General features: G+C 36.8%; 1 protein-coding gene across 5 annotated transcripts in view; it reads right to left on the bottom strand.

Moving 5' to 3' along the window:
- The window catches only part of LOC150082893 (AP-1 complex subunit gamma-1-like), a 489084-nt gene that overhangs the window by 144573 nt on the left and 321382 nt on the right, over positions 1–23129 (bottom strand). For all 5 annotated transcript variants that reach the window (XM_090377666.1, XM_090377665.1, XM_090377663.1 and 2 more), the window contains one exon: positions 19169–19273. In XM_090377666.1, the coding sequence (XP_090233792.1) occupies positions 19169–19273 (105 nt within the window). The remainder of the gene's footprint in view (positions 1–19168; positions 19274–23129) is intronic.

Below are 23129 nucleotides of genomic sequence, written 5' to 3' on the forward strand. Positions count from 1 at the left end.
GTATCAGAATTTATTACAACAGAGAAGCACTCAATTTCCAAGAAATGACATTTCCTAACTGGCATCTAATATTTTTAAACAGGTTCACAGCAATATTATAAAATCACAATGCATAAGAATTATCAAAATTTGTGATAAAGTTTATTTTACAAAATCTCACATAGATACAACACAAAGCATCGTTACATGCTCAATGACTGAATCAGGCATGCAGTCATCTAGCATATCATATATTGGCTGCATTATAACAAAAAAAAAAAGGGGGGGGGGGATTTTGGTTGGTTGAGTTAGCATTAGTGGAGGCATTTGATGGAAGAAAGCAAGCTTATATAGCACCAGCAAAAAAAAAAAAAAAAACCATTTCACCCAACCATTCACTCCAAATGTTTGTCTAGTTCTGCCCTGAACTTATTTAAGATGCTGGCCTCCACAACAGATGGAAGTTTGTTCCAGCTATCAACCACTCGCTCGCTAAAGGCGAATTTCCACACATCTATTCTACAATTGTCTTCCCTCAATTTGAATTTATGCCCACTCAGGTGAGTAATCTGAGCAAGAGGAAGAATCCCATTAGCATTGAGCTTGCTCAATCCATTCAAGACCTTATATACCTCAATGAGATCACCTCGCATGTGCCTAGTCTCCAGAAGCTGCAATTTGAAGAAGCCAAGCCTTTCTTGATAACACCAACCCTTTGTTCCACTTACCAATCTCATTGCCCTTCTCTGTACTCGTGACAGCAGCTCTACATCTTTACTAAAATGAGATCTCCAGACATGTATACAGTACTCAAGGTGTGGCCTGACCATTGCCTTATACAAGGGGACAATCACCCCCTTATCCCTGCTAGCAAAGTTCCTGTATATCCTTGACAAAACACCATGAGCTACTCATAGCCTTTTTGCACTGCTCAGAAAAATTCATATCTGACAGCACAATTACTCCCAGGTCCTTTTGCATTCTCCACTATCCCCCAGTTGATAGGTTACTCTGGGGTTACTGCTACCCATATGCAGTACTTTACATTTATCAATGTTAAACTTCAGTTGCCACCTCTCAGTTCAACTTTTACAGACTCTGTTGCAGTACTATCATTACTGTCATTAACAAACCTGCCAACCTTCATATCGCTTGAAAACTTAGATATTAACCCTGATATGCCTTCATCAATATCATTGATAAATACAGAAAACAACAATGGGGCCAACACGGAACTCTGGGGTACTCCACTAATAACATTAGTCCATGAAGAGCAGTATCCAGTGATAACCACTCTGTCTTCTCCCACTCAACCATCTTTTTATCCATTGTAGCAACTTGCCCTTAATGCCGTACTGCTCCAATTTCCAATTTGTACAGTAGTCTTCCATTTGCAACAGTATCAAAAGCTTGCCTAAAATCCAAGTATATGATATCAAACTTATTTTTTGCATCCAGTTCCTTTGTGATAACATCATAGTATCCAATAAAATTTTTCAGACAAGACTTCCCCTTAACAAGCCCATGCTATGTCTGAACTATAACTGCAGTCTTGTCTAGATCATCTTACATCGCTTCCTTAACCAGTGACTCCATTATTTTCCCTGGAATAGAAGGTTAGACCAACAGGTCTGTAAATACCCGTGTCCCCCTTTGTGAACTGGAGATACATTTGCACATCTCCAGTCCATGGGATCCTTTCATAATTATGGCTAAGGGTTTGCTTACATCCTTTAATATAACTGGATAGATCCCATCTACCCCAGGTGCCTTCCTTATGTTTAATCTCAACAATTTCTCTTCCACTTTGCTCTCAGTTATTACAAAATCACTTAGCTCCCTGTTAGAGATTGATAAACTTCTGGCATTCCCCTCCTTGAATAGAGTTTTATTGGCTCATTAGCAACTAAGACTATAATGTGCCAAAGAGGGGAAATTGAATTTACTAGGTAGAGGTTAATTGTTACTAGTTTCATCATAATCGATAGCATGCTACAAAGGAGTAACTTGTATATATGTTTCCTCAATTTGAATTTATGCTCACTCAGGGTGAGTAATCTGAGTAAGAGGAAGAATCCCATTAGCATTGAGCTTGCTCAATACATTCATTCAAGGCCTTATATACCTCAATTAGATCACCTTGCATGTGCCTAGTCTCCAGAAGCTGCAATTTGAAGAAGCTAACACCAACCCTTTGTTTCACTCACCAATCTCAATGCCCTTCTCTGTACTCGTGACAGGCAGCCTTGTATATATGTAAAGTTGGTCATACCACTGGATATTATATGATTTACAGTCAAAGAAATATACCCATATTGCTATGGTTATGCCCATTATTATTATTTTTATTCTTATTTTAAAATCTAATTTGGACCTTCACAAAATTTTAATTTTAGCTTATGTTGTTATTGTTTACTAAAATAGCAAATTAACAAATTTATTGGCTTTCATAGCATTATTATTATTACCTTTGTGGTAAATAGGAATTAATTAAGTAATTACCATTTAAAGAGCATAGGGGCACACAACTGCAATAACTTTGAAACATATTCTCAGCCATTTATTATTTATTAGAGAAGACGTTTGTATAAGAATAAGAGAAATTTATCTCAATATGATAGGCAGAACACTTCTGTATGATACTCCCCAGAAATTAAAATGAATAAAAGATTAAAGCAATTGGATCACATTAAAAAAACAATTCAAAAATTAATTTAAAAAGTTCAATGGAAATTTAAAAAAACGATTTTCCTTCCTCATATCATATTGAGCATCACAGCTTTGTTATATACTATTAGAGAAGACGATACGATAAGCATTTCTGCTTGGTTCTTTTGTAGATATAATTTCTTTGTTTAAAATTAGGTTACTATCGGTTGGACCAATGATCCCTTTATGTCAGATCATAGCTAAATTAATGATTCCCTAATATATATTAAAATATGTTTAAATTTTTTTATTATTATTATTTTCTAACATGCCCCTCCAATATAAACTATTATTCTGAGTTTTCACAGTTTGGCCTATGTAATACTGATACAAGGCAACAGCAGTTCCAATAACTACATTTATTGATGAACTGACAGGTGTTGGTCCCTGCTGAATGATTTATCAATGTGTAAAGCCAGTAATTAGGGGTGGGTGGGTGTGTGTAATTCAATTATTCTAACTTTGGCTTATTTAATAAGCACAGATACATGTAATTACTTATCATGGTTTAGCATATCAATATCAGATATATCAAATAATTATACAGGGATTACCCTGATTTCTTTTATAAGGAAGGCTATAAAAGAAAATCCAACTCTCCAGGTTCAAACACACAAAATAATTATAAAAAATTGGTTTTAAAATAAACCATTTTAAAATTTGACCTGATGTTTTTTGATGCCAATGGTTGTGTCACATTTGATGGTTTTGGAGTCAGGTTTGGGGCCTTAGCGCTAATCCCAAGCTATTGATGTGCATTCGTACTGGCGGTATGGAACACATTAAGTTGAAGTTTATCAATTTTTTATAATTATTTTATGTGTTGGACCTGGAGAATTGGATAAAAAGCCTTCCCTATAAAAGAAATCAAGGTAATCCCTGTATAATTATTTAATAATTAAAAATAATATAGGAAATATTAAAATATTAAGCACATAATAGCTTTCATTACACTAAATATATACATATATATCAAATTTCACTCCCATGCCTTATCATAGTGAGAGTGTTTGTGTCAATGAAGCTGAGAACTATGTCACTGGGAGTGTATACTCCTATCAATCACCCAAGATGAGCAGATCAAAGCTAAGACACCAGATGAAATCGATCTAAAATCTGCAAACCAGTATTGAACCAGTGCGGCAGCTTATGGTCCATTCCCTCAACATGACTTCACATGAAGGAAGACCAGCTCAATGCCAGAGGGTGCTTAGAATGATCAGGCTGCCTTTGGACTTCAGACATTGGAACACTTGCCTTTGGGTCTATGAGTACTCATGCCTAGAACAACTACTACAAGAGCTGAGAAACATCAATTGGGACATCAGTTTATGCGAGATTCAAAGAAAAGGTGAAGATTTAGTAAAACTAAAAGATGAACATTGGCTGTACAACAAAGGAACAAATAATGGACAGTGTGGTGGAACTGGGTTCCTGATCAATAAAAATGTGGTTGAATCTGTTAAAATATTAACAGATTCAACCATAAAAGTAGAAAGTATTATTGAAAGAATTGCTTGCTGTGTTATTAAGCTAAATAGTCTACTACTTAGCTTAATACTACTCTCTTCAAATTAATCAAACAGGCAGAGGTGATAGTTATTCTTGCACTGCTTCTATTGGATTGAGCAGCAGCCTGGAAAGCAATGTGCTGGGGATTTCAAGGACTGCTGGGGGTCATCATGGAACAAGTAAATACATGGGCTGTGTTAGGAAAACTAGGAGCAAGAATAGGTGCATGAATACTTGCATGAAAAAGTGGATAAAACTGGTAAATCTCAGAACAGAATGTTAAATTCCATTTTGAGCATTTATCAAATTAAAAAAAAAAAATTTTTTTTCATGATTTCAAGAATAGCTGCATATCACCATTGTGATGTTTCCAGTATGTATTTAAATTATCATCTGCTTAGTGTGGAGGTTGTATATTCAAATAGTATTTACTTATGGAACATTAAATCCAATGAAGTGGAGATATTGGAAACACAAGGTGGGAAATATTAGTCATTATGATCAAAATTCTCAATGTTCATAAATTTTACATTTTATGTTCACACTTTTGTGTCTGCCTTTCCGCATCCTCCGTATTTGGTGGTGATGGGCTCGAACCCCGATCTAATCAAGAAGCGTGTGTACGCACTGCTGCTCCTTCCCACCTGGCTATGGAGGCACCTGCCAAATCTAAGGAAGTGCATCAAGCTGACATGGGTGGAGAGTGTACTGTTCAGTTAGTTTGGTGTGACATAAGCACTGTGAAAGCAAAATTGAGAGTAGGTTATAAGCTTAATAACTCTGATGAGTACAATGAATAACTGTACAGAGAAACAGAGTGGTGCAATAAATCAGATTGTCTTATAATGGGGGATTTTAGTTTCCCAGATAATGACTGGAACTAGTGGGTTGGTTATTCGTACACTAGCAAGACTTTTGTGAATTAATTGGATGACTGTTTTCTACAGTAGCATGGTCAAGAGGCAGCACCGGAAGGAGTAATACACTTGATCTGATTATCAGCAGCGATTAGTTGGTTCCACTGTCAGTTTTTAAATTCAATGCGGTGGCACCAACTAATGATGTTATCAACAGCAAATTCTAAATGGGAAGCATTCAAGGAATTAATCTTGGAAGCTACTAGGCTTTTCCTACAAACTAAGAAATACTGTTCAAGATTTAGGCCAAAACGGATGTCAGACGAACTAATGAGACTTTAAGCAGAAAACAAAAATGCATGGGATGCACATAAATTATCAGGAGACACAGAAGCCTATGGTAGATATAAGCTAGTCTGTAATCATCAAGTCACAAACTAGGTTAGGCAAGTGAAGCAGATTATGAGAAATCTTTGGCAAAGGATACAAAGAAAAACAGTAAAGACTTCTTTACTTATATAAACCTTAGAAGGAAGGGGATGAATCAGATTGGCTCACTTGATATCGATGGTTTGACTGTCCATGGTTCTGCTCAGGTATTTGATTAACCGAATAAGATTTTATATCTAAATTCACAGGAGGGATTCTGTAGGGAAGTGGAGGCCAGAAACTGATCAAACTCTAATAGGGAGCTAAATGATTTTATTAATAATTGAGAGCAAAGTGGAAGAGAAATTGTTGAAGTTAAACAAAAGAAATGCACCTGGAGTGATATATCCAGTTATATCAAAGGAGGTAAGCAAACACTTAGCCATAATTATGAGAGCATCGTTGGACTCAGGGGAGGTCCCAATGGACTAGAGATGTGCAAATGTATCTCCAATTCACAAAGGGGTGTTAAAGGCTAACACGAGTAATTATAAACCTATTAGTTTAACTTCTGTTCCTGGGAAAATAATGGAGTCACTGGTTAAAGAAGCATTGCAGGATCATCTAGACAAGACTGCAGTAATAATTCAGACACAGCACGGGATTGTTAAGGGGAAGTCTTGTCTGACCAATCTGATTGAATACTATGATGCAGTCACAAAGGAAATGGATGAAAAGAATAATTTTGTTATCATATACTTGGATTTCAGGAAAGCTTTTGATACTGTTGCACATGGAAGACTACTATACAAATTGGAGCAGTACAGTATTAGTGGCAAGTTGCTACAATGGATAAAAGGGTGGTTGAGTGGAAGAAGACAGAGTGGTAATTAATGGATACTGCTCTTCATGGACTAATGTTATTAGTGGAGTCTCCCATGGTTCGGTGTTGGACTCGTTGTTTTGTAAATTTATGAATGATACTGACAAACTTGGACAATAAGCCTGTATATCAGGCTTACTGTCCAAGTTTGCAGATGATACAAAGGTTGGCAACGTTGTTAATAACAGTAATGGCAGTGTGCTACTACAACAGGATCTAGAAAAGTTGGGCAGATTGGCTGAAAAAAGAAGTGGCAACTGAAGTTTAACATTGACAAATGCAAAGTACTGCATATGGGTAGAAGTAACCCCAGAGAAATGTACCAACTGTGTGGTACTACACTTATGGTGGTAGAAAATGAAAAAGACCTGGGAGTAATTGTGGAGTCAGATATCGAGTTTTCTGTACAGTGCAGACAGACTGTGGCGCAGTCATGGGGTCTTGTCAATGATATACAGGAATTTTGCAAGCAGGGACAATTAGATGATGATATCATCTTGTATAAGGCAATGGTCAGGCCACACCATGAGTACTGCACATAGTTCTGGAATCTTCATTTTAGGAAGGATGTAGAGCTGCTAGAGAAGGGCAACGAGATTAGTGAGGGGAACAAAGGGTTGCACTTACAAAGAAAGGCTTATGTTTTGCAAATTTCAGCAACTGGAGGCAAGGCACCTTTAAGGTGATCTGACTGAGGTGTGTAATGTCTTGAATAGTTTGAGCAAGCTGAATGCTGATGGGATTTTTCCTCTTGCTCAGATTACACACTTGAGGGGGCATAAAACAAATTGCTAAAAGGCAGCTGTAGATAGATGTGTGGAAATTTGCCTTTAGCCAGCAAGTGGTTGATTGCTGAAACAAACTTCCACCTGTTGTCGTGGAAGTTGACAGCTTAAATAAATTCAAGGCAGAACTAGAATTTACTTTTGGAGTGAATGGATTGGTGAAATGTGAAGGTTTTTTCTTTTTTGGCTGATGATGTATAAGCTTGCTTTCTTGCAACATATGCCTCTGCTAAAGCTCCTACAAGTAGCCACTGTGATGAAGCTGGAGAATTTTATGAATATGTATCACACCTTTACAGGTAGGACGACAACTACCACTATAAAATTGTAATGGGAGTTTTCAATGAGAGAATTGGTATGATCCAAAATAGGGAAATACCTGTCGGCCCATATGGAATTCCCCTATCATCTCTTTTTCCAGTTCCATATGGAACTGGAAAAAGAGATAAGGGAAATCTACTAACTGAATTTTTGAATGAACAAAAGTTGTTCATCATAAACTCATTCTTCAAGAAAAAGGCCCAATGAAAATGGACGTGGAAAAGTCCCCTTGGAAATACTAATGAAACTGACTTCATACTGCCAAACAATAAAATGATATTCACTGATTACTCAGTCTTGAACTATTTTGAATGCTAGAAGTGATCACCATTTACTGAGAGCAAAGTTGACACTAACCAACTACTGAAAACACATCAAAACTTTGAACTAGAACTGTCCAATAATTCTTAAGTGCTGTAAGACCTTCCTGACATAAGTATTTCAACCGATAAAGACCGTCATTGAGACTATTGTAGACACTGATTGTGCCCTTACACCTACTGTTGAACTAGAAAAACCAACCAGAAAATCAAAAGAAACAATTGCCATGATGAAAAAAGTGATGAGAAATGAAGCAAAGTGGTAACATAAGAAATGAGATAGAATATTTAGAAATATGCAAGACCATAAAGTGCATAAAGAACATCGATCTCATCAGAACACTAGAAGAAAATCAAGGGCTAAAGAAAGCAAAACAAAAAATGATTACACATAAGAGCCAAATGTTTGTGTTTAAACTTGAGAATGGTGCAAGAACAAATACCAAAATGAGTGGAAATGTTTTTATTCAAATCTTTATAAGGATAAAGGACAACTGAATCCAAGATGCAAAAGCTGTAAAACAGAAATTTTGATAGAAGTAAGAGATGCTATAAAATCAATGAAAAATGGCAAAGCAGCAGGACCCAATAAAGTCACTGTTGAAATGTAGAGGCCAGCCATTATGTAATGCTCTAGCCAAACTATTTTCAAAATGCCTTCTACTTAAAAGTACCTGTAGCATGGAGAAATGCAAAAGCCATCCAACTGCACAAAAAAAAAAAAAAAAAAAATTAACAACTAATGACAAACAAGCCTATTGCCAGTTGTCTACAAGGTTTTCACAATCCAAACAGTGCAGCAAATTAGAGCAGCACAATGAATACTACAACCTTCCATTATGTATCGCCTTCATCAACTATGAAAAAGCATTTGACTCAGTCACAAACAAATAATAATTAATATCTTAATCAACCAAGGTGTAGATAGAGCTTACATCAATATTTTCTAATCTATGAGGAGGTGACTACATCAATACATGTCAACAATGATAAAGTTCAGATCAATATAGAAAAAGGCATCCAACAAGGAGACAATCTTCCCAAAACTATTTTCTGCTATTTAGAAGAAATTTTTTGCAAGCCAAAAGATAAATGGAGATTATCTAAATTACTTACAATTTTCAGATGACATCAATCTCTTTGCCAATGATCACGAAGAATTGCAGTAAACCACTAAAGAACTGTAGAATGAAAGCAAGAGGTTTGGTTTGAAGATGAATACTAAAAAAACACAGGTTATGTTCAACAAATTTACCAGACCAAAGAAAATCATGATCGACAGACAACTAGAAGAAGCAGAAAGATATGTTTACCTGGACAAGAAATTTCAACAGATGGAAACATCATGATGGAAATTGAACAGTGCATAAAATTGAGATGGCAAGCATTTGGAAAGCTTTTGATCAATGTATCCTGTTCTAACAATATGGTTGCGAAACATGGACATTGAATGCCAAAGCTTTACGGAGACTGAGCGTGAAACAGAGAAGTATGGATGCCAAATTTTGAACATAACCAAAAGAGACCGAAAAACACGTGCATTCACCAAAGAAGCCAAGGTCTGCGACATAACTGAAAGACCAAAGAAATTAAAACGTAGGCCACCTATCAAGAAGAACTGACAACAGATGGACTGAACAAATTTTGGAACAGATACCACTTGATTCTAAATGCCCATGAAAAAAAAATAAAGATGGTTCGATGAAATTGTGAAATGATATTAGTGAAACTGCTGGTGTACAATGGCAACTGAGAGCACAGGATCACAGTTGTTGGAAACTTGTTAGGAGGCCTTCATCCTGCAGTGAATCGACAATGGCAAAAGAAGATGATGACATCAAATTTAGGAATTAATAGCTTTTCCACAACAGTAATAAATAAATAATACAAAATAAATACAAATAAATTTTGTAACTTAAGTTCATATATTGATTCATTAATTGTGAAAATGAATGAAGTAATCTGATGACTTAAACAGTAACCAGCATCTATATAAGGGATAAGAAAACTAACATTAGTTATCACAGATGACTTAATTCACTCGTAAATCACTTATGCTTTTCCTGCATGATCTGCAATACACACTTTCAAAATTAAGTGTAATGAATATTTGGTTGCACAACAGCAAAATATTATGGCCAAATGCAACAATCCCGCACAAACCATGGGATGGGGAAGAAGAGATATGTTCCTGAAAATCACTGCATTTGGCAAAACCATGGCCGGCAAGAATATGCCAAAAAATAGTGGAGTTGGGAACCAGTAAACTTAATTTTCCATTTATACAATATAAAAATAATGACACAGAATGGTAACACAATAAGAAGAAAGAAAAGATAAGAACAATGTAGTGGAACAAAACGCACATACATACAAAAATATCAATTATCCTTCTAGGTTGCATCTTCAGTAGATATGGCAAAACAGGGTAAACTTTGTAGTGTTATGAAAAGTCCAAATCACATCTATGAAAAATTTAAATATTAGCCAAAAACATGAAAATCTATAATGCAGCTGCAACATTTCACTGCACACCTTTGCTGGGGCATTTGACTCATTCTGGTGGCATAGTGTCCTTAGGAGACTCTGCCAGGCAAATGCTCTACAAAACCTATATAAGGTAATAAACAGCTACCTTACAGACAGAAGTGTCTCAGTGCACACAAAGTTACAGGAATTGATACATTCTGTGAATAAAGGCTGCCCCCGGGGTTCAATCCTTGGCCCTTTCTTCTGAAACATTGTTCTGGATAAATTTCTGGCCTGGGATCTGGGCCTGTGGAAAGCCTGACCTTTGCAAATGACATGATTTTCCTTGTAAAAGGTAACACGGGAGTGGTTGTAGAGCAAAGATCAAATTCTGTCCTTTTACAGGTGTAGGAGTGGGCACAAATGCACATGCTCAAAATATTGCCTGAAAAAACCAAATTACTTCTAAAAGGCAATTTGGACATAAGAAGACATCCACAAATCAAAATTAACACAATTACTACAAATGTCATACTATAAATGTGGCAACAGAACTACAATATCTTGGAGTGGTCTTTGATTCAAAATTAACTTTTAATCCCCATTTGACCTACTTGGTGAAGAAAGTGAGAAATTATGCAGGTATGATTACCAGGATCAGTCGATCAGACTGGTGGCTCAAAAGAAAGACCATGGCAATCATATACCGTGCAACGTTCCTACCTGTTATCACCTACTGGTGCATGGTCCACCCATTCGGCCACAGTAAGAAATAACAATAAATTAGAATTGATACAAAGGACAATACTTCTCACTGTTACCAGAGCATGTCACACAGTGAGCACACCTGCACTGTAATTGCTGGCTGGAGCTCTCCCACTTTACCTGGAATTAGCCAAAAGAAGCTTGTATTATAGACTTAAAAAGGACATATCCACAGAACTTCTGGGGATAGCCCTTGATACAGCCAATACCTTCAATGCTGAAAGAAAAAGAATAGCTACAAAGCTCCATGAGCTATGGCAAACAAAGTGGGAGCAGAAAACCAGAGGTCTGGTTACCAAAAGGTTTCTGCCATGAGTAACAATGGTTAGCCCAAAGCCACCTAGGTGGTATACCTTTAGACTTTTTACAACTTTAATATTGACAGTCATGGCTCCCTAAATGTGAAACTAACCTCCTTAGGGCTGGCTGATGACCCAAACAGAATCTGTGGTGAGAGTGAAGACTGGACACACATTCTATATGAATGTATAATTTATGACATCTCCAGAAAACAGCTAATAGCACAGATTGGCCCAATTCCCAGATGTTCTTCTCCCAATTATAGGAGAAGAACATCTGTTCATCATCGAAGAGGAAAATTATAAAGTGTTTACACCCTTCACACAGAAAGTATTCGAAATGTGCAGAACTATCCAAAGAACGGCAATTCAGCCCCACAGCAATCAAACAATAATCATTAGTTAAAATTGGCCACATGTACCAAACGATGACTTAAAAACTGTCAGGACAGCAATATTCTGTGCCCTGACAGAAACCTGACATAACAAAACCGGATTGACCTGCATACTCCCAGGACTACCCTGCCATGTGTAGGAACCTGGGGCCCCACATCAAATAAGTAACTATGTCGGGGAGGGAGATGTACAGGCAGCCAGGGAAACAGATTAGCTGAAAAATATCAGTAAGCTAGTAGCAAGGGAATGCAATGTAGCATTATAGACAGAATGAATGGGCTGGGCACTGAGTGAATTATGGTAAAAGGGAATAAATGTCAGCTTTGGTGAAAGAAAGAGTGACCCAGCATGAGGGAACGAGAGGGTGAACGAGTGTTATGGTGAATGGGAATGACTGGAAGAGCAAATGTAACTAGCTGAAAGGATACAAAGTTAATAAAAACTTACACTACTTTATATATACTAACAGCACAAACACTACATTCTCCCCTGGCCTGCAAAAAACCTGCAGCTAGGCCTGCAACACAACTGAAGAATAACAGTAGTTGAGGTGTCCAGATAGTGCAGTGCAAAAAGAAAGAGTTGAACAAATGAAATGAAAGCCAAAAGAATGAATGAGAGTGCAAGTCTGTGAGAAAAAGAACACAAACCATAAACGTTACAGTTAAGTACACATTAACCCTAGTTTTAATCTTTTATATTGTTTCTTATTTAGCTTAATTATTAAGCATTAATTTTTAAACTTACTGCACACCACTTCACCCCCTCCAGAGTGCGAGAAAAAAGATGAGTGTTGTGGGGGGGGGGGAGATTTTTCCTAACAGGGAAAAAAAATGATAAATTATAAGAAAAAAGTATAAAAATAGAATACAAGTAAAGTGAGAATGCATTCAGATCGCCAAATGCCAACACACCATCTGGTGATCTGAACTGGGTACTCTAACCCAGCTCCCTTTAAAACCCCATCCACAGGCAGGGGAGGGAGGAGTGGGTCTCTGTCTCCTCCCCACTGACCTCTTTGGGGATGCTTACTCTACGATCCCCATCCTTCTACTTGTTTTCTCCCAGTCTTCAGTCTCCTCCCCACTCTAACTGACCAAGTGCACCCACAATACTGTCAAATTCTAATTAATGTCTAAATTCAACTGCTTTCTCGTAAACCCATTTCGGCCTTTCCCAATTCTAGTGTTCACCCCCTTTTTATATATATATATATAGGCCTTGCCACTGAAATCCTTGGAAATTAGGTGGTGGGGCCTGCCAGAGTACTTAAATAATATACTGGATGCCTAACCTGCCCCCTCGTGGCAAAGTGTGGGCAATGGCGAGTCCCAATGGCTAAACAGTCAAAGAAATAACAGAACCTAACATTCCCCATACATTTTTTAAATCTCTGGCCTCCACAGTTCTGTGTCACACGTACAATGCGGAGACTGGGAAACCTCTGGTGCCGTCAGACAACTAACACTTTACACACCACTGTACATGTGCATCACTGAGAGAGTAGAATGCAGTAGTTTCCAAACTGTGTCAACCAGCACCTTGGTGTGCCACAAGATCAGGCAGAACCCCACTGAGTTCAACAGTGGCAATAATTTTTTTGGTGGCATATGAATATGTCATCTTTCATTACATCTTTTAATATCTTTATAATACCACTAAAATGAAAGTGTAATTCAAGCAACAAAAGTTTGAGAGCCAATGAGGTAGAGCATATGAAAATCCACTCCCTCTGCACTACCCACTAGATATGTGGAAGGCAGGAACGATAATTATAATTTTCTCTTGTTTAAGGAGGAGACCAAATTGAACAGCGTATACTAAAGAACAAAAAAAGATTGCAACTTTACATACACATACAAGGCCTGTTCGATAAAAAATTATCGTAATTTATTTTTTCATGGTCCTTTTCAAAGTAGTCCCCATTTGATGAAATGCAGTTATTCCAACGTTTCTGCCATTCTTCAAAAACATGGCGGAAGCCATTTTTTGTCGTGTGTTTTAGAATCACCTCTGATGTCATTACAACTTCTTCAGACAACTGAAAACATTTCCCTCACAGCTCCTTAACTTTGGGGAGAGAGAAAAAAAAAAAATGCAAGATGTGAGATCAGGGCTGTAGGGCAGATGAGAGGAACACATTTGACATTAATATGTTCCTCATAGCTAAGTACTAAATAACAGAACTAGAAATGTGAGGGCTTGCACTGTGGTGATACAGCCTACACTCAGCTGCATGCAGTTGTGGTTGTTTGTGATGAATTTGATCCCACAAAGTGTGCATTACAGTTCTGTAAAGTCACATAACAGTTGTATGATGTGGCACAATATGCTGGTAAACCATTCCTTGAATGTAAAAAAATAAAATGAGCATAACCTTTCCTGCAGAAGCCACAACTTTTGCTTTTTTTCAACGTTGGTGATGATGTGGACCTCCAAACAGTTTTGTTGTTTACTTGCTGGGGGTGTCTCCGTAGCCAGGTGGGCAGGAGCAGCAGTGCGTAGTACATGCTTCTTGATCGAACTGGGGTTCAAGCCCATAACCACCAAATACGGAGGATGTGGAAATGTCAGGGAATGACCACCGCATATCCCCGGAGCAATATGGCATTAGTTGCTAATGCTCCAAAAATAACTAACTAACTTGCTGGGGTAAAATGATGAATCAGTCTCATCTACCATTATCACTTCGTGCAGAACCAACCTCACCATCTTCAGTGACCATCCGTTGCACCTCTGGACAAACCTCCATGCAAGGTTGCCATTGCTTAAGTGTGAGTAGTCTTCGAACCCAACATGAACAAACATATGTCATATGCAAATAGTCGTTTACAACTTCTTCAGACAACTGGAAACACTTTCCTCAAAGCTCCTTAGCTTAAAAAAAAAAAAAAAAAATGCAAGGTGCGAGATCAGGACTATGGGCAGATGAGAGGAACACACTTGACATTAATGTTCCTCATGGCTAAGTACTCAATAACAGTACCAGCAATGTGAAGACTTGCATTGTGGTGATGCAGCATCCACTCACCTGCATGCAGTTGTGGTCATTTGTGATGAACTTGATCCTGCAAAGTGTGCAGTACAGTTCTGTAAGGTCACATAACAGTTATATGATGTGGCACAATATGCTGGCAAACCAGTCCTTGAATGAAAAAAAAAAAAAAAAAAAAAAAGAGAAAGAAAGAAAGAAAAAAAAAAGCATAACTTTTCCTGCAAGAAGCCACAACTTGCGCTTTTTTTAGTGTTGGTGATGACATGGACTTCCAAATGGTTTTGTTGTTTACTCTCTGGGGAAAAATGATGAATCATGTCTCATCCATCATTATCACCTTGTTCACCATCTTCAGTAACCATCCGTTACACCTCCTAACAAACCTCAATGCAAACTTGCCATTGTTCAGGGGTGAGTAGTCTTCAAACTCAGCATGCACAAATATATGTCATATGCAAATAGTCATAGAGAATACTGCACATGCCTTCTACTAATATTCTCTCATGATTACAGAAACAGTGTTTATGGTTTCTATGGTGAGAGTTTAAGCTCCAGGACTGCCAATTTGTGATTGAATCACATTCATCTTTAAACATTCTAAACCACCTGCAAGCTGTGCTATATGGAAGCATAGATTCACCATAAGCCTCTTTTAACATTTCATTATGCTTCAGCTGATGTTTTCTTGAGATGGAAACAAAATTTGAGAGCAGCATATTCTCCCTTTTGTGTCACATCCATTCTTATGTAGGCAAAACTGAACAGGCATAAATTTGAATAACTGCCAAGGTCACAACCATGCACTCAAGTCAACTGCACAGTTGCTATGTGATGCAGCTTGGTTTGGTGTTAAATTTCTCAGCTCAGCTAGAAATAGCAAGTACAGTTGTTCATGAAAAATTTTAATTAATCTTTATTGAACAGCCCTTGTATAAAACTGTGCTATTTAAGATAGCACAGTTTCCTGGCAAACCCACAGTTGGGAAGAAATCATTGTACAAATATAATATTATACAAAATATAAAATTTCACTACATCTGCAGATTTCATATAGGAAGATCAGATCCTTTATGCATTGACAGATTTCTAACATTCAATTCCAAGACTATCTAGCTGATTAAGACCAAAAATTAATATCAGTTTTCAGTCAATGCAAAAGGATTGAAAATCACATTCCTAATATTATTTTCTTTATGAATTGTTCACTCTAAATGTTGACTACAACAATTCTTATCTTGGACTCAAGATAAGAATTATTGTAATAAATAGCTAAACTGACACTGAATATAAATAAAAAGTGGATAAAACTGGTAAATCTCAGAACAGAATGTTAAATTCCATTTTGAGCATTTATCAAATTAAAAAAAAAAAATTTTTTTTCATGATTTCAAGAATAGCTGCATATCACCATTGTGATGTTTCCAGTATGTATTTAAATTATCATCTGCTTAGTGTGGAGGTTGTATATTCAAATAGTATTTACTTATGGAACATTAAATCCAATGAAGTGGAGATATTGGAAACACAAGGTGGGAAATATTAGTCATTATGATCAAAATTCTCAATGTTCATAAATTTTACATTTTATGTTCACACTTTTGTGTCTGTCCCTACTTGCTCTTATAGTTGCAAAGAGATAACCACTAATGCCTGTTTGTATCAGAAACAGATAGATTACCCTAAAAAAAAAAGTATCTACCTTGAACCTTCCTGGACAAATGCCCACTTTAAGTGTTGATTTTGGGTTGAACTTTGACCCTCTTCCAAATAAACTAAAAAGGGTATTAATTTTAAATCCCCCGCAGCGTTACCACCCAACAATAAAGTCAACCGATCCTTCGCCACTTTGAAACCTGGCATGTTTTTTTCTTCTTTCAATATGAAACTTCTTTTAGGCATTTGTTTCCACAAAAGTCCTGCTTCATCTTAAAAACTTGTTGAGAAGTATAACACATAATACCCCTCTTAAATAATTTTAACAAGTTCTTTTTTGAAAGTTTCGGCTCCTTGATCTGCACTTGCGGCTTCTCCCTGGATTTTAAATGTATTCAATCAGACCTTACTAGTTTTAAATGGTTCCATTTTTTTTTTTTTTAGGCGAGTTTTCTTCAGATCATCATATAGGCTAATCTCTCTCTTTTTTTTTATTAACTCTTCGAAAATGTAACTGCGTTGGTTGCATTAATTATGATACAATGTTCAAGTAAACTGTCTGTTATGCACGATGTCTAATACTGTACTGAGTGATGACTAGACTTCCAATAAATGCATATAACGCAAATATTACAAGCAATATACTTGATCATTTTTTAAAATGTTTATCTCAGAACTACGTAACAAGTCACTGTACTGCAATTAAACTACCATGCGAGAAAACTTCACTGAGCGTGGGAAACGCTTTAACCGTATTTTTATATTCATTTTCAAGCTATCAACTCCATCAAATGAAACAATTTCGTTAAATATGCCAAAAATGCAATCTGTAAAAGAGCGTTATAGTGATCTGTGACAGCGTTATAGTTAGATATGGGTAATAATATAAGAACAGCGTAAAGCGAACAGCGTTATAATGGGGGCCTGCTGTATATCCATTTCCCCTCAACAGAATAATGTCCCATGCTATACCTGCTGATGGCTGTTTAAGAGTGGTTCATAGACATGAATGTACAAAAGTTGAAGTGACTGGTGCAGAGTCCTGCTTTAAAACCTATGGAACAGCTTTAGGATGAATTGGGATACCTGATGAGGGTAATGTATCTGCAGTCAATGTATTCCAAGACATCAATTTATAGCTAAGGCAAACTGATTGTTAAAAGCGAAACCTAATTGCGTACAAATGTATCACACAGACTAAGTGCCATTTGATATTTCTAGGATATGCTATTTGCTCAGGATATTCTGAACCCTACTTAAGATTTTTATTTAGCATAATAAATACAGTTTCCATTGAGGAAAATGTAAGGTATTCAAATGAAAATTAATGCAAAGAAAAACTCCTTTTTTAATGAAAAACGAAAATAAAAACTACTATAATACAATAAAATATGCACATTATTTTCAGCTAAAAAGTTAGTGCATTAGCATCATTTCTATATACAGCAAACCAACCAAAGTTGTTGTTTGGTTTTTTAGGAGCATTAGCAACTAAGGCCATATTGCTCTGGGGATATGCGGTGGTCATTCCCTGACCTTTCCGCATCCTCCGTATTTGGTGGTCATGGGCTCGAACCCCGGTCTAATCAAGAAGCATGTGCTATGCACTGCTGCTCTCCTGCCCACCTGGCTACAGAGGCGCCAACCAAAGTTGTGCAGTGCCATCATTACATAACACCTCATGTGAATTCTTTCACGAGTTGCCTATCTCATTATATCTTGAATAAGCAATGCTTTCCCGGTAGAGAAGACTATTGTTACTCATTCTCAGTGGGCAGGTGCCCACTCAGAATAAGTAACATGGCCACTTCAGACTATCTGGCCCCTCATCAGTGAGCAGGTAGGTACCTTGATGGTACAAAAACTGACAAACCCAATTATGTTAATTTCACAATATGAGAGATGCCAAGTGGGGTGTAGTTTAGAAATGATATATAGAAACGATGCTAATGCACCATGTTATATGACAGTAAAATTTTCCTCCAGTCTGAGGCTTTTTAGCTCTGAACACATTAAACTATATTACCATCTCTCATATTGTGAAATTAATTCACAACTGGATTGTTAGCTGCTATACCATCTGCTGTACCTACCCATTCACCGATGAGGGGCCAAATAGCCCTGAAATGGCCAACGGGGTGGGTGTTGCTAACTAAGAATAATTAACAATAGTGTTCTCTACTGAGGAAGCATTACTTATTCGAGGTAGAATGAGATAGGCAACTCAAAGGAATTCGCAATATGAGATGTTATGAAATGATGCTACTGCACACAACTTTGGCTAGGTTACTGTGTGTATAGAAATGATACTAATGCACTAACCTATATAACAATAAACTTTTCCTGCTGTCTGAATCTTTTTAGCCCTAAATCTTACACATATTAAACTATACCACCACTTGGCATCTCTCATATTGTGAAATTAATTCACAACTGTTGTCAGCTTTTATACCACTGGGATACCCACCCACTCACTGATGAAGAGTCAAAAAGCTCTGAAACAGCCGCCTGGGCGGTGGTGCAAACTGAGAGTAAGTAACAATAGCCTTCTCTTTTAGGAAAGCATTACTAATTTGAGGTATAATGAGATAGGCAACTCATTCTGAAGGAATTCACAATATCAGATGTTGTGTAATGATGCCACTGCACAACTTGGTTTACTGTGTATAGAAATGATGCTAATGCACTAACTTATACAATAAAATAAGTAAAAGCAAATGCAACATATTTTAATATCTGTTATCTTTTCAATTTGCTAATAAAACATTCTAAACAATTCTGATATCTTCAATGAAGAGAATTAAAATAGTTCCCAGAGGGAAGTTACTGTGATTAACACCAAAATAATGATTTTACCTTAAGTTATCATGCCTTGAAAAAAGCATTGAGAATTCAACTGCCCGCTGCTGCAATTCAACATTCATGTTTGTGCCAAAGATATCAAGAATCTTCTTAATTTTTCTATATTAGATATAAATCAGTATAGTCAATATAGAGTAATACTGATATATAATAGTTAATTTATTGTTATGAATTTCAAGAATTAATATAAAAGAGAATTCACATAGTATGTATGAAAATGTAATGGAAAAGAAACTGATGGGACACCAAATCTGGATAAATTTCATTCATTCATTCCTTCATTTTCAGCACAAAAAACACTTCATGACTAAAAAAAAAAAAAAATCCATTGAAATTAATTGTATTGCAAGAATTTGCTTTGGATATGGATATAATGAGTATATTTTTATTTTTAAGTGCATCAAAATAACAAAAGTGCTAATTTTTGATGGATCATAGTGTGGAACACTTGGGGAATGCTCGTAGAACCTATGCTGAAAAACACTGTATTAATCTCTTAAAAATTAAAAATCAGATTTTGAAATGATATGTCGGCAAATTTATTTCACATATCTCTAAAACAGTTGATCTCACATCAGATTTATGTTACATTTTCATGCAAAAATAAAAAGTTGACAAGTTTATGGTAAGATGTATCACTCTTATACTATAGTAATCAATTATTGATTTTAGTCCCTTTGTTTCTTGGAACCATGTGAACTTATGAATATCTCTATGTTGGAAGGTGTTACTAATCCTCAGCTTATTCTATCAGTCTCTCTCCTTTATATTTTCTCCATGTCTTCCCACCACTTCATTGTCTGCAGCTTGTCCCACTCTGAGTTCAAATCCCCCATTATGACTATCTCTCTACAATGTGGAATTGCTTCTATTACTTCTGTCAGGTTTTCCCAGAAATTTTCTTTAATATCTGTAGGAGACTTATTATTAGGAGCGTATACCCCAATAGTAGCAATTTCTCTTCCATATATTTTAATTTCAAGTGTCATTATTTGTTTATCAACAAAGCTCCATTTTTCAATAAACATTCTGAGATGCTTGTGAATAAGAACAGCCATCCTTGCCTTAGCTCTGACATGTCGGTCGACACTAGACCAAAGGAAAATATATTCTCCAGTCATTTCTTTACCTCTCCCTTTCTTCTTTGTTTCAGTTAAGACCACCACATCCAATATCTTGTTTTGTACTAACTCCTTGAACATTCCAGCAGCCAAAATTCATAAACCTTTTTCTTTTACCAGTTCGATTCCTATTTGTCTGTCCGTCCGTTCTTTTCCCTGTTAGGTCTCTTAGCACTGAATGGATGTTTTATGATGAACAGGGAGCTGGCGCAATGCGTCAATCCCCCAAATTGGAGGGCCAGGACAACTATGACAAAATGACTATTCAACACATGCTGAAATGGGGAGTGCCAAAAATATTATTTCCACAACTGGCACCAGGGGGGGAGGTGTACAGTGTGTAAGTAGTAGAGCGATTTTTGGATGAACTAAGTAACAGATGTTTTGAATATGATGACCTATGGCATGGTCAACTGTTTTGTCCAAAGCATGTCAGGGGAATTTTAGTGGCATACTTTGTGACACTTTCCTTCAAATCAACCAGAGATTCAATATGTCCCTGATACACTCTGACACTGACACATTCCCAGAACCAAATGCCATGAGGATTCTGGTTTTGGCACATTATAGCCTTAGTTGCTAATGTGCCAATAAAACCCAACAACCAACCAACCATGAGGATTGTGGTGCCAAACATTAAGTTGCTGGGAAATTGTGGACATTGCCAAATGTTACAAAGCAGCTGAGTTAATTGCCAATCAGTGTGTGAGGGAGCCCCATCCCAAATAAAAATAGTTCTTTCTGAACATCCTCTGTCCTAAAGAACAAGAATCACATGAAGATGGAGATGTGTACCATGAACTTTTATCTCCTTGAAGAAAAACAGTTCAATTATGAAACAGTAACATGTGGACAAGGCATTCAATTACAAAAATTGGAGGTGAAGCTCCACACCTGCCAGTTACAGGTGTTCACACTGCCACTTAACTAGATATGAACTTCGTCACCCCCAAAAGATGTTCCTCGGCCATGTGTCATTAACCTTCAACCTCACCAGAAACCATAGAGAAAACTCTTTATGTAGATGTGAATCAGCTATTGCACCACATGGATTTTGTAAATGTACTAATGAACATAGATCCAAGAACTTTTTGGGTGGTTGACCATGGAATGTTGGTGTTGTGATACCACACTAGCACTAAAAGATGAATGTTGATTTTGGGTTGCAGACAATTCTCTTATGGGTCACAAGTTCACTGCTTGTACAGCCTGTGGCATTCTTTTACAAGCTGTACAATATATCAGTTGCACTACGATTAATGTGTAAATTATCCTAGTTCACCCAACGAATCTTCTTAAACTAAAACTTGGTGCACTGCTGGATGAAACTGAAATACTAACACAACAAGGTGATGATGCCCTACAGAAAAATAAAACTAGGGACTAATCAGTGATTTCACTATATAGTCACCTGCAAGGCAATACATTCCCAGTTCACGTATCAGGTTAAGTGTAGATTGCTCCAATAAAGAAATTTTTAATTTTATTGGCTGGGAGCCCCAAACCCAATAAAATTAAACAAGTAACATTTTTTGTAATACAGATTGGTGGACTAGAACCAGAGCACGTCCACTGGAGCTAAAACTGACGTATGTTACCAACAGGTTGTCAGTTATAAAGGGAGAAGGTTAAAGATAGTATTATAACTAAATAGCATTAGCTCTACATAAATTAATGACCCGGCAGACAGGTCATCAGTTCTCCGAATCCCCTGTCTGAAAACCTGGGAACAATGGAGTCAGCTACAAAACAGAGTATAAAGAAATACTCACCAAGATAGTAAATGAAAAATATTAACAGAAAACTAAAATAACTACTGGAACAGAAGGAAAAGAGATGACCAGAAGTCAACTTTGCTGCTTACTCTCTGGGTCAAAATGATGAAGCCACGTCTCATCTGCCATTATCACCTTGTGCAGAACCTCACCATCTTCAGTAACCATCCACTGAAGCTCCTAACAAACCTCCATGTGAACATGTTGTTGCTCAGGTGTGAGCAACAGCAACATCTCTGCCAATTGACTTACTGTTATACGATTTTTTCTCTCATGATTACTGAGTAGTGTTTATGGTTTCTTTTGGGAGAGAAACCATGGAGCTCAAGGACTGAGCTCCATGGTTTCACGTCCATCTTTAAACATACTAAACCATTTGTGAGCTGTGCTATAGGGATGTGCAGATTCACCATAAGCCTCTTAACATTTCATATGCTTCAGCTGATGAAGACAAACAAAATTTGAGAGCAGCAATACCGTTCCTTATTGTTGCAGCCATTGTTACATAGGCGAAACTGAACAGGCACAAACCTGACTAACCGCCAAGGTCACACTGTGTACATGAGTCAGCTGCACATTTGCTATGTGGTGGAACTTGATATTTGTTTTTAAATTCTGCAGATCAGCTAGAAATAGCAAGCAGAATGGTCGTTCTAGAAAAAATTATGATCATTCTTTATTGAACATCCCTAGTATTTTTTTAGCTTGCCCATGATTGTACTAATTAATTGTTGTCCCTTTTTCCAAATAATTAATGTGGATAATACCTACAGCCACAAAAAATGATTTATGTAATTTTTACAGGCTGATAATTGAACTCTGATTTTTTGGAGATGCTTTATGGTAAAATTGCTTCGACTGCTACTTGTTTTCTGGACCACAGCAGCAAATCTAGAATTCGACTTTAGTCACAATAATATTTAAAGCATGCCTTTTGCATTTGAAACAAGGACAAAAGTTGCATGTAAAATTCTTGTAACCACTTAACACACAAGAAATGAAACTTGAAATGATGAGATTTCTCTTTCTGTCAAATATCCAACAAAAATAATGCTAATT

This window comes from Mastigoproctus giganteus, chromosome 7 (assembly GCF_048544385.1).
Source record: "Mastigoproctus giganteus isolate SK-2022 chromosome 7, ASM4854438v1, whole genome shotgun sequence".
Classification (NCBI taxonomy): Eukaryota; Metazoa; Arthropoda; class Arachnida; order Uropygi; family Thelyphonidae; genus Mastigoproctus; species Mastigoproctus giganteus.